The 13118-nt window shown below is 38.8% G+C and overlaps 2 protein-coding genes across 7 annotated transcripts in view; one reads left to right on the top strand and one right to left on the bottom strand.

Annotated features, from left to right (window-relative positions):
- Positions 1 to 13118, bottom strand: part of LOC135074111 (centaurin-gamma-1A) — a 337729-nt gene that overhangs the window by 243455 nt on the left and 81156 nt on the right. The window lies entirely within an intron of this gene.
- On the top strand, positions 6181 to 12230 carry LOC135073722 (uncharacterized). 6 transcript variants are annotated; one of them, XM_063967876.1, is made up of 3 exons: positions 6181 to 7087; positions 8132 to 8194; positions 11228 to 12230. In XM_063967876.1, the coding sequence occupies exons 1-3, from the start codon at positions 6787 to 6789 to the stop codon at positions 12007 to 12009; spliced, it is 1146 nt and encodes a 381-aa protein (XP_063823946.1). In that variant the 5' UTR covers positions 6181 to 6786; the 3' UTR covers positions 12010 to 12230. The 6 variants fall into 6 exon arrangements, 4 of the variants coding, with proteins under 4 accessions (XP_063823946.1, XP_063823945.1, XP_063823947.1 ...); XM_063967875.1 differs by having other exon boundaries at positions 8132 to 8275; XR_010257698.1 differs by lacking the exon at positions 6181 to 7087 and having other exon boundaries at positions 7094 to 8275; positions 11049 to 11378; positions 11797 to 12230.

Genomic DNA, 13118 nt, shown 5'->3' with positions numbered 1-13118 from the left:
CTTTTTCTATGCTACCTAAATAAAACCTACTTTGGGTTATTGTCAATTTGCCACAGTTACTATACGTCACGAAATAACCCTCCTGGAGCAGCCGGGTAAAAAAGCATGTCTTTATTACTTTCAATATAAGGAATTTTGTAATGTGTAACGAATCGATAGTAGCCCCTTATTTCACACATTTTAGTTTAGAATTTATTAAAACTTAGCACCAACCTAAAGTTGTCAGATATAATGTCTTACACGTGTGGAGCTAGACTAGCTGCTAGTTGCTGAATTATTAATACAAAGATTGGAACATATTTCTTCGAGTTAAACTTTCTACCAATTTAATGCTGGTAAAATTTCTCGAAACTTGTGAGCCTTAAGGCAGATTTGTGAAGCCTACATGGGTAGTACAACATCCTAAATCCTAGCCTGCTAATTGTGTAACCATCCCTCCCTTCCAACTAAAAGATTCTTTACTCATATTGTGCGTACTTAAAGAAGGAACACTCAACGCATCTTTAAACAAGTGGCACTTTTGCCTGATTTCACAACAAAAATTATATGATAGGAACCTAATATACAATAGCCTACTGGCCAGTCTTAATAGCTGTCATCATCATCATTTCAGCCCACTGTTGGATAGATGCCCAAAACAAGACACTGCCCCATCCTATCCTTTTGTCTTTTTCTTTTTGTTTCTGTAAACTTTTGTCAACTGACCTTACGAAAGGACACTCCATTTTGATGTATGTTTAACTAGCTTTTACCCGCGGCTACACCCACGTATTTTTTTTTCCTGTCACAAAAACTTTAAGCTACGTCCTTTCCCGGGACATTTTATCAGGTCAGTAGTTTAGGCGTGAAAGCGTAACAGAACAAACATAGTTATTAGTATTAGTATTATAATTAGTAGTGAGTAATAAATTCAAGTAATGGTAGCGTGCCTTCTGACCCTTCCCAGTGTGTCCGAAGGTTCTCTTAAACAGGATTAGCATTGCAAAACTAATTTACACGGCGCCCACCTAGCCGAGATAAACGGCATCATTGTATAAGGAAAAACCAACACTTACATTAAAAACTAGTAATTCAACGACGTAAGTTAAAGCTTGGTAATCTAAATAAACCTATAAATGTCTCATAATCTTTTTCCCCTATCAGCGCTTCGAGACCAACAGTTGGCAAGTGCTGAGAAGAAGCGCCGCAAGAAAGGGTAAGCTCTGAGATTTTTCTCAACACAGAAGCGCTGCAACAAAGGTGCCTCACTGGTGGAAATTGAGAAAAAATGTTTAGTTAGACAAACTTTTTTTCCTAATGTCCGACAGTGCCGAAGGGGAAAATACACGGAAAATTGAACTCCCCAAAAAATTTCTCCACCATCAACAAAGTATACTTTCGTAAATTAAAAGTAAACTCCACCACAATTTATTGTCAGCAAATTTTAATTTGGTCTGCACAAAGACACTGATGCTCCTCTAATATTACCTGAGTATAGTCGGCTACATATTCTCAAAGCGAAGCTATCGCTGTCACACTCACAGGAGCAATGTTAGAAGCTATAGGTCTGGCGCTTTTAACTTAGTGTCTGAGATATGGGAGCGGCACGGGAGGGGTTACATTGACATATTATGACGTGACAGACAAGGTGGAAAAAAAACATGTTTTTTTTATTTTAATCAAAAAATTCAGATTAAAAAAAAAACATTTTTTTTTTAAGTTAGGTTTTACGATCAGTCTTTGGTTTTTCTCACGGAAAACATTTTTATTTACGTAGAATTGATGTATAGAGCTGGTAACACCACCAAAAAATAAATTATGTGGGTATCTAAAAATCGCAATTTAAATATGTTTGTATGGAAAAAAAATTGCAGATTCTCTAACAAAACAACAATTTCATACATTAACACCAAATATTAATATTGTTTTCGAACTTTACAGTTGATTAATATAAACTCCCAGCCTTTCATATTCCATTTTCGGTCTTTGATTTTTATTTAAAAAAATCATGCAATAAAAATCGTGATTTAAATCATGCAACCCTGGAGTTCCTTCAGCTTAGTAAAGAGTCTTGAGTCGTATTTTTGGAGTCGAGTCTTGAAAATCGAGACTAGTCCTAACATAAAGGACTTAAAGACTCGAGTCCTTTCGTCTCTAGCTCAGGCATTGACTGAGTTACTAGCTAGACATATAACCGTAGTTGTTCGACAAACTGCGTCATTTCTGTTGTCTGCTTTTGTGCACACAGACTTTGTCGTCAAACGCTAGGTAACAACGTTGAGCTTTGTGTGTGAGAAATTGGATAGCATGCTGGAGTAACGAGTACAATAATGTTGTATGCAGCTTGTTATTTCGTTTCCTTATCATCTTAATGAAACACTAGTATTATAATGAGCCCGCGGCTTCGCTCGCGTTAAGGTCTTTATTGATACTCTGATAGTATTAACTGTGGCAACAATTAGTCAGTTTTTGGCAACTAGTGGGGACTGAGTTTGTTCCAACGTTTTCTCAGCACTTGCCATAATATGTTTGTCTCGGAGCGCTGGTAGGGCCCAAAAGATAAGGAGACATGTAAAGTGCCCCATAAGGGCGACCTTTTTTTTATCCTACTAATATTATAAATGCGAAAATTTGGATGTCTGGATGTTTGTTACTCTTTCACGCAAAAACTACTGAACGGATTTTGATGAAACTTTACAGTATTATTGTTTATAACCCAGAATAACATATAGGCTATAATAATTTATGACGATCTGTGACAAACGAAATTTCACGCGGGTGAAGCCGCGGGCAAAAGCTAGTTTACTATATTTTGACGTTCATAAGTGCCACCAGTGGTCTAAATTGAATAAAATATTTTTGATTTTGATTTTATCCAGGGTTCGAAGATATATATCAAGGGATATATATCAAGATATATATCGGATATATATCCGATATATATCAAGCCGGTTTTGATGATATATATCAACTTTTAAAATTTGTTACTGTATTTGTACTTTTTGACATAAGATTTTTATTTTTTTAGTTGATTTTGCCGTATTTCAAAGATATTTTATGTTTTTGCTTTATTTGTCTGATTTTAAGTTTTAAAAACATTAAAAACATGTTTATGTAACACATATGCAATAGTATTCATGAATAATACAATAAAATAATACTATGGCTTTCATACAAAATTGATATATATCAAAGTTGATATATATCGGATATATATCATAAATATCCGATATTTTGATATTTATAATAAATATCGGATATTTTCGAACCCTGATTTTATCATAGTAGCTCCAATCTTTAATTTCAGTTCAATCAGTCGAAAATCTAAGAAGATTTATACAAACTTTCGTCCCCTATTTTATACCATTAGGGGTGGAGTTTATCAAAATCCTCTCGTAGCGGATGCCTACGTCATAACATCTGCATGCCAAATTTCATCAGCCCGATCCGTTCAGTGGTTTGGGCTGTGCGTTGATTATCTGTGATAAAACCTAATTCTGTGTCTTACTTAAGATATTTTTGCTAAACGACTTTTTTCTACTAAGCCCGAAGGCTAGAGAATGCTTTGTATTCTTTTTAAGTTAGCTTTATTTTAGCAATTGATATGGACGAGAATAATCTTTAATCGCTATAAAAACCTTCTAGTTTACACTAGTCTTCACTAATATTATAAAGAGGAAAGATTGTTTGTATTTAATAGGCTCCGAAACTAATTGACTGATTGGAAAAATTATTTCACCATCAGAATCGTATATTATTTCTAATAAACATACGCGGTACGATACGAAGTTCGCCGAGTCAGCTGGTCATATAATGAGTTTGTATATTTAAAATGTGTTTTTACGTACGTAAGCGACTGTACCTGTTAATTAATAAGGTGGACGATTACGTTGCCGAGGTTTGACTGAGACGGATGCGTTTTGTTTTGTCACTTCTCACGTTTTCATTACTCTGTATAAAGTATTGCACACAACATATTTATCTTCATTAGACAACGTTCAGTCAGCAACAAATAATTCGTGACACCCAAAGTAGCCAAAAAGTTCGCAACACTTCTTTGTTACAATGAGGGCTATCGTTTTTATACTTAACAGTTGGCACCCCTGGCGATTGACAGGACCTTACTCTACAGTGGCGTCATCTTGATGAGTGCAAATGCGATAGTCCTCCTACCACTTTAGCGCTCACCAGTTGGTGCCACTGTCTTCGCTATTAGTAAGTGACAGGACCTTACTCTACAGTGGCGCTAACTGGTGAGCGCTAAAACGATAGCCCTCATTGGAATGAGTGTGTTGTCAACTTTTTGGCTACTTTGGGTGTCACGAACTATTTCACGCTGACTTTACAGATGATATCAAACTACAATAAATGTTTGTATAGTCTGGTCCGTGAGCACGTAGAATTTTGTCCAATGACCCCTAGCTACCCATCCTTATCGCTCGCGCGTTATTAAGTTGCTATCGCGCTCGCACACTCACTGCGGGTGCCAGTCGCACAGTTGCGACAGCAATATAATTACGCGCGAGCGATAAGGATGGGTAGCTAGGGGTCATTGGACAAAATTCTACGTGCTCACGTACCGGGCTTTTAGCAAAATAAGACCTATTACCATTAAATAGAATACCTCTGTGTTTAACTTCTGCTGTCGTCTCGTCTGTACATCAGGCCCGTATTCACAAACGATACTTTTTTTTTTTTTATGTGACAGGAGGCAAAGAGCAGACGCATAAGTGCACAAGTGAAGCAGCAAATCGAACGCACAGAGTTGAATAGAGCCCTGTGATTAGTTCACGCGTCACCCTGTGCGTCCACGCGCACTGTGAGACCTCATAGTAATATTTGTGAATACGGGCTTCAGTCTGTTTGCTAGACAATAAGACAAAACAGTGTTCTATCTGAGACTAGACTTAGGACTTGTTCCTAAGTGCTTAACCATAGTTAATTTAACTTTAGGTGTTAACGGAGTGCTAACTAACAACTATCATATTCAAATCTCCGTTAGAGATTTTGGTAACTAGTACCTAAACTGAGAATAACGTCAAAATTACGAGCCACTTAGTAAAGGGAACATAAGATTTTAGGAAAACGTACTTTTTCTTTAAGGCAGAAAGTATGTAATTGTAATTATTCTGGAGCATCCCATTCGTCTACAACTTATTTAGGCAGGAAATATTACCAACTATGTAGGTACAAAGCTTCTTGAAATACCAAAAAAAAAAATCATTTCAACTTTGGTCCTTAACCCCGGTTCTAACGCCAACTTCTTAGGCTGGGTTGCACCTTCTTACTTTAACTTTGACAAACGTCAAAAATCTGTCAAAATCCATACAAAAAGCATCCGTTAATGTTATTGTTACGGTTAAAATAAGGTGGTGCAACCTAGCCTTAGTCTATCTTGCAGGTTGTCACGACTCTGCTCAACTCTGCTGATATGGTTAAACTTTATGAGCTACCCTTTAAATTTCTAAAGCTGTAAGTATTAGTTGATAGTTATAGTTCAATGGAACTGTCAGAAAGACTTAAGCCGTCTTACTTTCCCTCGGGACTAACTTAATCTTAACTTGTTGGGTTCTGTTTGACAGAAAAGTCATTTATTTAGAGCGCTTTTATTCCTCTCATTTAACTAATCCTACGTACCACTGCTTATAAATAAATAAATAAATAAATAAATCTTTGGACAATTTCACACAGCGCCTGCTAGCCCCAAAGTAAGCAACTCAATGCTTGTGTTATGGGTGCTAGCTTAACGGATATACTACTTATATACTTTTTTTTTATAATACATACATATTATACATATTTACACCCAGACCCGTCACAGAAATTAAAATTCATCATTTCAATTTCTGCCCGGCCGGGAATCGAACCCGGGACCTCTCGGCATAGTAGTCCGTTCTGAACCACTACACCAAACGGCCGACAATGCTTATGGACTTTTAATTCGGGCTAGTGATGAGTAGAAGCGCAAAAAAATAAGTCAGTGGACAATATCACTTCTTTTTCAAGTCAAGCTGATGCTGAATGGACAAAAAAGTTGCGATGATGCAAAGGTGTGTTGGCGCTTCTCGGGTCCTCGGGCTTCTTCGACATCGATCGGCCATCATCGTCTCCGCGCGAGGCGCCGGCACACTCCGTACGTGCCCGACGCCCATTCAGCCTCACGACCGTCACCGGTGTCAGACGCGGCCCTCCCACGTAGGCGCGAACTAGCGATATATTTTATAATCATTACACCTATGAAATACAGTCCGCCTTTAATTTATATCTAACGTCTAGTAAGACCCTAACATTGGTCCTTATCTCGCCGTCTACTCGTCTGGTTCCTGAGTGATCGCTGTACAACTGCGTGTCACCGTTCGTCGTGGACTTTGACCGGAACAACGTGGAACCGTCGTCACCTTAGCCGCGTGGAAGAGGATCCTGGAGCTGATGTCACCTATTGTTGGGGAGTATACAGTTCATGCGTGAGTCGTTCCAATTAGTCGCTTCCCTAATTGTCTATTTTTTTTCAACTTTGCCGAAAATCGTTCCTATTTGCCAACTTAATTCATATTTTCTCATTCATCGTCTTGCTTCTCACTTTATCAGCCCGCAAACCTACCATCTGTCTCTTTCTTTGCGTATTTTTTTGCAAGCTCGTGTTTACGTACACGCGGTCAATAACCCTAACGGGACCCGCCTTCCTTACGTAATCGCACTAAACTGCATTGACTGCATCAATCAGCTGTTTGCGCGCTATTCATTTATTTTATTACGCATAATTTCCTTTTCTTTCATTAAACTTTACACGTGCTTGCTCAAATCAAAATGGCTGACATAAAATCTTTACTTAAAAAACGAAGCACTTATAAGTGTAAGCTCACAATCTTTAGCAATTATTTAAATTTGTTAAATACTGGATCCAAAATTTCAGAATTGCAACGATTAGACCTCGAGGAACGCTTTAGTAGATTCAATGTTATGTACACTGAATTCGATGCATTGCAGAGCGAGATCGAGATGCTCGAGGAGGACCCCGAGGACCTGCTCGAGGAGCGCGAGGACTTCGAGCGCCAGTACTTCAGCCAGGTGGCCCTCGCACGCTCTCTGCTTGGGGTTTCTTCCAAAGGTTCCGTATCAGACTCCAAACACGATAACACTAATGCACAATTCAATAACAACTTTGTTCGATTACCTAAAATCAATCTACCTAGCTTCGATGGGAACTATCAATACTGGCTCGAGTTTAGAGACACATTTATTTCGTTAATTCATGATAATAATAGCATAGACAATATTAACAAATTTCATTATTTGCGAGCTTCACTCCAAGGAAATGCAGCCTTAATTATAAAAAATATTGATTTTACCGGCGATAACTACAATGTGGCATGGGACTTATTATGCGAACGTTTTAATAACAATCGCCTTCTTATAGACAATCATTTGCAGGCAATATTTGATGTTGAGCCCGTATTGAGGGAGTCCAGTACTTCTCTTAGAAACTTAGTTGATGTAATCAATAAAAACATTAGAGCTCTTACAACATTAAAACAACCTACTGAACATTGGCATACTCTTCTTATTTTTATATTGGCTAAAAAGTTGGACATAACAACAAGTCGCCACTGGGAAGAGTATCGCAATGAGTTGTCTATTGAACCCACTTTACATCAATTTTGTACTTTTATAGGAAGGAAAGCGGACTTATTGGAATCAATTGAAACAAATCATAACTCGTCTAATAATAATATATTGGTTGCCTTAAATAATAATCATACAAACTTAAATAAACAAACACAACAAAATAAAAAATCAAATAATAATAACAGTTATAATAATAGTAAACAAAACTTTTTAACTTGTCCGCTTTGCTCCCAACGCCATTTACTATTTTCGTGTGAATCTTTTAGAGCTTTGTCTATTGAGAACCGTATACAAAAAGCAAAGGATTTTAAAGTTTGTCTTAACTGCTTACGCCCTGGTCATTTTGCTAAGCAATGCAAGCTCACTCATTGCAAATATTGTAAAACTAAACACAACACTCTTTTACATTTGGAATCACAAAATTTAGTACCTTTTATTAATCCTTTGCCTTCTGCTATTGACAATGTTACCTCCGCAGCTACTTCCTTGCAGATTGCTACTTCTTCCCATGTTTTACTGTCCACAGCATTGGTGAACGTCTTGAACACTTCGGGCGAGAAGTACACTGCCCGGCTACTACTGGACAACGGTAGTACAGCCAACTTCGTAACGCAACGCTTGTGTGACAAGTTGGGTTTGTCACGATGCGGCACGAGAACAAAGGTCACAGGTATTAACAACCATATCTCTTCAAGTACACAGTCTTGCAACCTCACAATCGAGTCTTTATGCTGTGCCTACAATCTAGATATAGTGTGTCATGTCTTGCCTGAGATCTCTAATGTTCTACCCTCTTCTTTCGTGAACATAAATCACGTACCTATTCCCCCAGGTCTTCAGTTAGCTGACCCGAATTTCAATATTCCGTCGGTCATCGACATCCTGGTAGGCGCGGAAGTCTTTTGGAATGTCTTAGGTTCCAATTTCATTGATTTAGGTAAAAATCTCCCCAAATTGTGTGAAACAAAGTTTGGCTGGTTGGTTTCAGGAAGCGTATCATGCCAAAAGAATAGCACTATTTTTCAGTCCTGTAACCACACAAGTTTAGCCCCTACTCCTGACCTATCTCAATTTTGGGAACTTGATCATGTCTCACCTAATCACTCACAATCTTTAGAAGAAAGAGCATGTGAGAAACATTTTTTTGAGACAACCTTCCGCAAGGACGACGGTCGTTTTGTCGTCTCTATGCCACTGAAACAAGATCCAAGTTTACTGGGACTCTCTTACGAAAACGCTAAATGTAGGTTCTTGTCGTTAGAACGACGTTTTCACCGCGATCCCATCTTCAAAGATCGATATTTTGATTTCATGCACGAGTATGAATCACTAGGTCACATGACATTAGACAATGATTGCGCCTCTATGCCTAACAGCTCTAAGGGAAATTATTTTATTCCACATCACGGCGTTATTAGGGAGTCTAGTTCCACTACTAAGCTTCGCGTAGTTTTCGACGCTTCAGCTCCCACTTCTTCAGGAGTGTCTCTTAATGACCTCCAAATGGTAGGGCCTGTCGTTCAGGATGATCTATTCTCCATTTTAATACGCTTTCGCCAACATAGGTACGTGATTTCGGGCGACGTAGAGAAAATGTACAGAGCGATAGAATTAAATCCCATCCAACGACCCTTACAAAAAATCTTATTTCGGTTCGATACAAAGGAACCTCTTAAAACCTACACTTTAAATACAGTAACTTATGGTACTGCTTCTGCGCCATATTTGGCCACCAAATGTCTAGTGAGCCTCGCGGACAATTTAGAAGACAGTCACGTTAAATCCGCTATACAACGTGATTTTTACGTAGATGACTTCCTCCATTCTGCTAGTTCAATTTCAGAAACCATCGATGTTGCTAAACAAGTAGCATCGGTACTGTCTTCAGCCCAACTTCATCTACGTAAATGGAAATCAAATTCTCCCGAAATTTTGTCTCAAATTAGTGGCGCGCATTCTGGTGAGCCAAATAATTCTATTGACTTTTCAGAGCAGGGCCAAGGCAACTGTCAGTCTAAAACTTTAGGTCTTCATTGGATTTGTAATACAGACAACTTAACCTTTTCAATTCATATAGAACATTCTAAAATTATAACAAAACGTCACATTCTTTCGGTAATAAGCCAAATTTTTGATCCCCTGGGACTTGTGGGACCATGTGTCGTCGAAGCAAAAATCATTATGCAACGTTTGTGGCTAGAAAAGTACGATTGGGATGACACGGTTTCACTTGAAATTAGGGACTTATGGTTATTGTTTGAAAGTACTTTATCTTTTCTTAACAAGCTTAACATCCCACGCTGGATTTCCTGTGAGGAATCGTCTATTTACGAGGTCCATGTTTTCACAGATGCATCCGAGAAGGCCTATGGAGCTTGCCTGTACATTCGATCTTACAACCCTGGCTCAAACTCGGTGCATGTTCAACTTGTGGCGTCTAGAAACCGCATAGCTCCCATAAAACCCACCACCATACCTAGACTTGAACTCTGTGGTGCGTTGTTAGGTGCAAGACTGTGTACAAAAGTAGTTAACTCGCTTACTTTGCACATAGACAAATGTAGATTTTGGTGTGACTCCACAATAGTTTTAGGTTGGCTGTCAACTCCATCTACTCAATTAAAACCCTTTGTGCGAAATAGAGTCAACGAAATTCAGGAGAGTACTTGTGGTCATACCTGGAGCTACGTGCCGTCAAAGGACAACCCGGCAGATCTCGTTTCACGGGGCCTAAGAGCTGACGTCATTGGCGACACCCTTCTATGGTGGTCTGGACCTTCATTTTTAACACAGAGTGAAAATGAATGGCCCGTCATGCCTAATGTCGTGAAGCGTGATCTACCTGAAGTAGCTTCTCACATCATTAGCAGTAGTGATGCTGTAGATAATGCTTGTAGTCGTAGTAGCGCTTTCTTAACCAATAACATTGACTTAACAATTATTCAATCTTTAATATCGCAATACTCAAGCTTTACTAAGTTACAGCGAGTTGTAGCCTATTTGTGTAGATTTGTTCATAACCTAAAAAATATAAATAATAAAAGGTGTGGCAATCTCTCTTTATTTGAATTGAAAGGTTCTCATGACTTAATTTTACATTGTGCTCAACTTCAGATGTTTCCTAACGAATATAAATTATTGCAGTCCAAGAAGACATTGCCACACAAAAATAAATTAATTTCATTATCACCATTCTTAGATAACAATGGTCTTATTCGCGTAGGCGGGAGGCTTGATAATTCCCCCTACGACTATAACTTAAAACATCCAATCTTATTATGTGGCTCTCATTACATTACTAAACTTATCTTTCAAATGCAACATATAAAACTTTTACATGCCGGCCCTCAATTACTTTTGGCTAGCGTTCGCCAAACCTATTGGCCTCTTAAAGGCAGAAATCTTTCAAAGCATGTTGTTAACAAATGTGTAATTTGTTACAGACATAGAGCTCAAAATGTACAACCTGTAATGGGACAGCTACCTCTTAATAGAACACAATTAGATTTTCCATTTCAAAACTGTAATGTTGACTATGCTGGCCCAGTTTTGATAGCCGATCGAAAGGGACGTGGTTGTAAGTTGTTGAAATCTTATCTGTGCATTTTTGTTTGTTCTGCAGTGAAGGCTGTACATTTGGAGCTTGTTACGGACCTCACCACCGAAGCTTACATGGCTGCTCTGAATCGGTTCGTGGCGCGGCGAGGCAAGCCTCAAAGCATCACGTCCGATAATGGCACTAACTTTGTCGGTGCATCGAATGATCTTCAAAGGTTCCTTTCGAGTAATAATCTTGCATCTCATATAGCCCAGGAAGGCATTGAATTTATTTTTACTCCTCCCTACACACCCCATTTTAATTCATTAGCCGAAGCTGCAGTCAAATCATGCAAGCATCATTTAAAAAGATTATTGCATCTCACTCATTTTACATTCGAGGAAATGATAACTTGCCTTTGTAAAATCGAGGCCGTCCTCAATTCACGACCTCTTACCTCTCTTTCTTCTGACCCTAACGATTTTTCGGCTCTTACACCTTCCCATTTCCTAATTGGGCGACCATTGCTGACTGTACCTCACCCTCATGTGGCTGACGTCACTATCACCCGTCTGGATCGATGGAAACGCATCCAACACGTTCAGCAACACTTCTGGCGACGGTTTCATAACGAGTATGTCTCTCTGCTACAGACCAAGACGAAATGGTTGGCATCCACAGGCGAGGTCAAGCCTGGACAGCTGGTGCTCATCAAGGAGAAGACCCCGCCACTGCTCTGGTCATTAGGGCGGGTCGTGAAGACCTATCCAGGCGTGGATGGCATCACCAGGGTGGCCGAGTTGAAGACCAAGAGGGGGACCATACGTCGAGCCTTCAACTGCATCTGCCCGCTTCCACTTCATTGAAGAAGATGACTCTTCAACCCGGGGAGTATGTTGGCGCTTCTCGGGTCCTCGGGCTTCTTCGACATCGATCGGCCATCATCGTCTCCGCGCGAGGCGCCGGCACACTCCGTACGTGCCCGACGCCCATTCAGCCTCACGACCGTCACCGGTGTCAGACGCGGCCCTCCCACGTAGGCGCGAACTAGCGATATATTTTATAATCATTACACCTATGAAATACAGTCCGCCTTTAATTTATATCTAACGTCTAGTAAGACCCTAACAGGTGGGAAAAACCATTTTGAATACCTAAAATGTTTTCCTTAGTATTTTCTCTCAAAACATTTTACTCTTATTTAGACAACCGTTTCTCTCTGTATACTCCAAAACACAATATAAAGCTTCTGACACTAGTCCGGCAATATTTCACGACAAGAATATGCCGCAGCTCAACACTAGCGAGTTTGTCTGGATTAGGCTAGATGCTAGAACATCGCACTACATCCTGGGACTTGAGTTTCATGTTTCAAATTCATATACGCTAAAATAAAGTGTTTATAAAGTTCTGTAATATACAGGATGGTTTATGTAATGCCATCTGAGAAAAAAGTTCTTCTTACGCTGGTTTTAACTTTGACAAACGTCAAAAATCTATCAAACTCCATACAAAAAACACCAGTTATCTTTATAGTTGCGGTCAAAGTTAGATGGTGCAACTCAGCCTTACTTAATAAGTACAGGAAATCTTTGAATGCAGTCCTCTTTCTTTAAAAAAAAATAAAAAATGTTTCCTTTGAGTAAAATTTTCTATCTACAGTATTTTCCTTTCAGGTGGCATTACAAAATCCCAGCCTGCCCAAGAATTTTATCCATTTCTATAAAATGTTTATGATTATTTTTTTCGATGAATACCTAGTTATTTTTTTGTTTGTTTGAAATTGTAAAAACAATAAATATTGGTAATTAATTATAATAATTTTAAGTCCAATTTGTGATCTAATAAGCTCCACAAGTATCGTCCGATATTCGAGTGATTGAATAGATTTGTATATTCCATTATATTAATTCCCGTATTTGACATGTTATTAAAATTATGAATTGAATTTGTTTAAATAAAGATAATGATCTTT

Source organism: Ostrinia nubilalis, chromosome 8 (assembly GCF_963855985.1).
Source record: "Ostrinia nubilalis chromosome 8, ilOstNubi1.1, whole genome shotgun sequence".
In the NCBI taxonomy this organism is placed as follows: Eukaryota; Metazoa; Arthropoda; class Insecta; order Lepidoptera; family Crambidae; genus Ostrinia; species Ostrinia nubilalis.
This window is presented reverse-complemented; position numbering and strand designations above follow the sequence as displayed.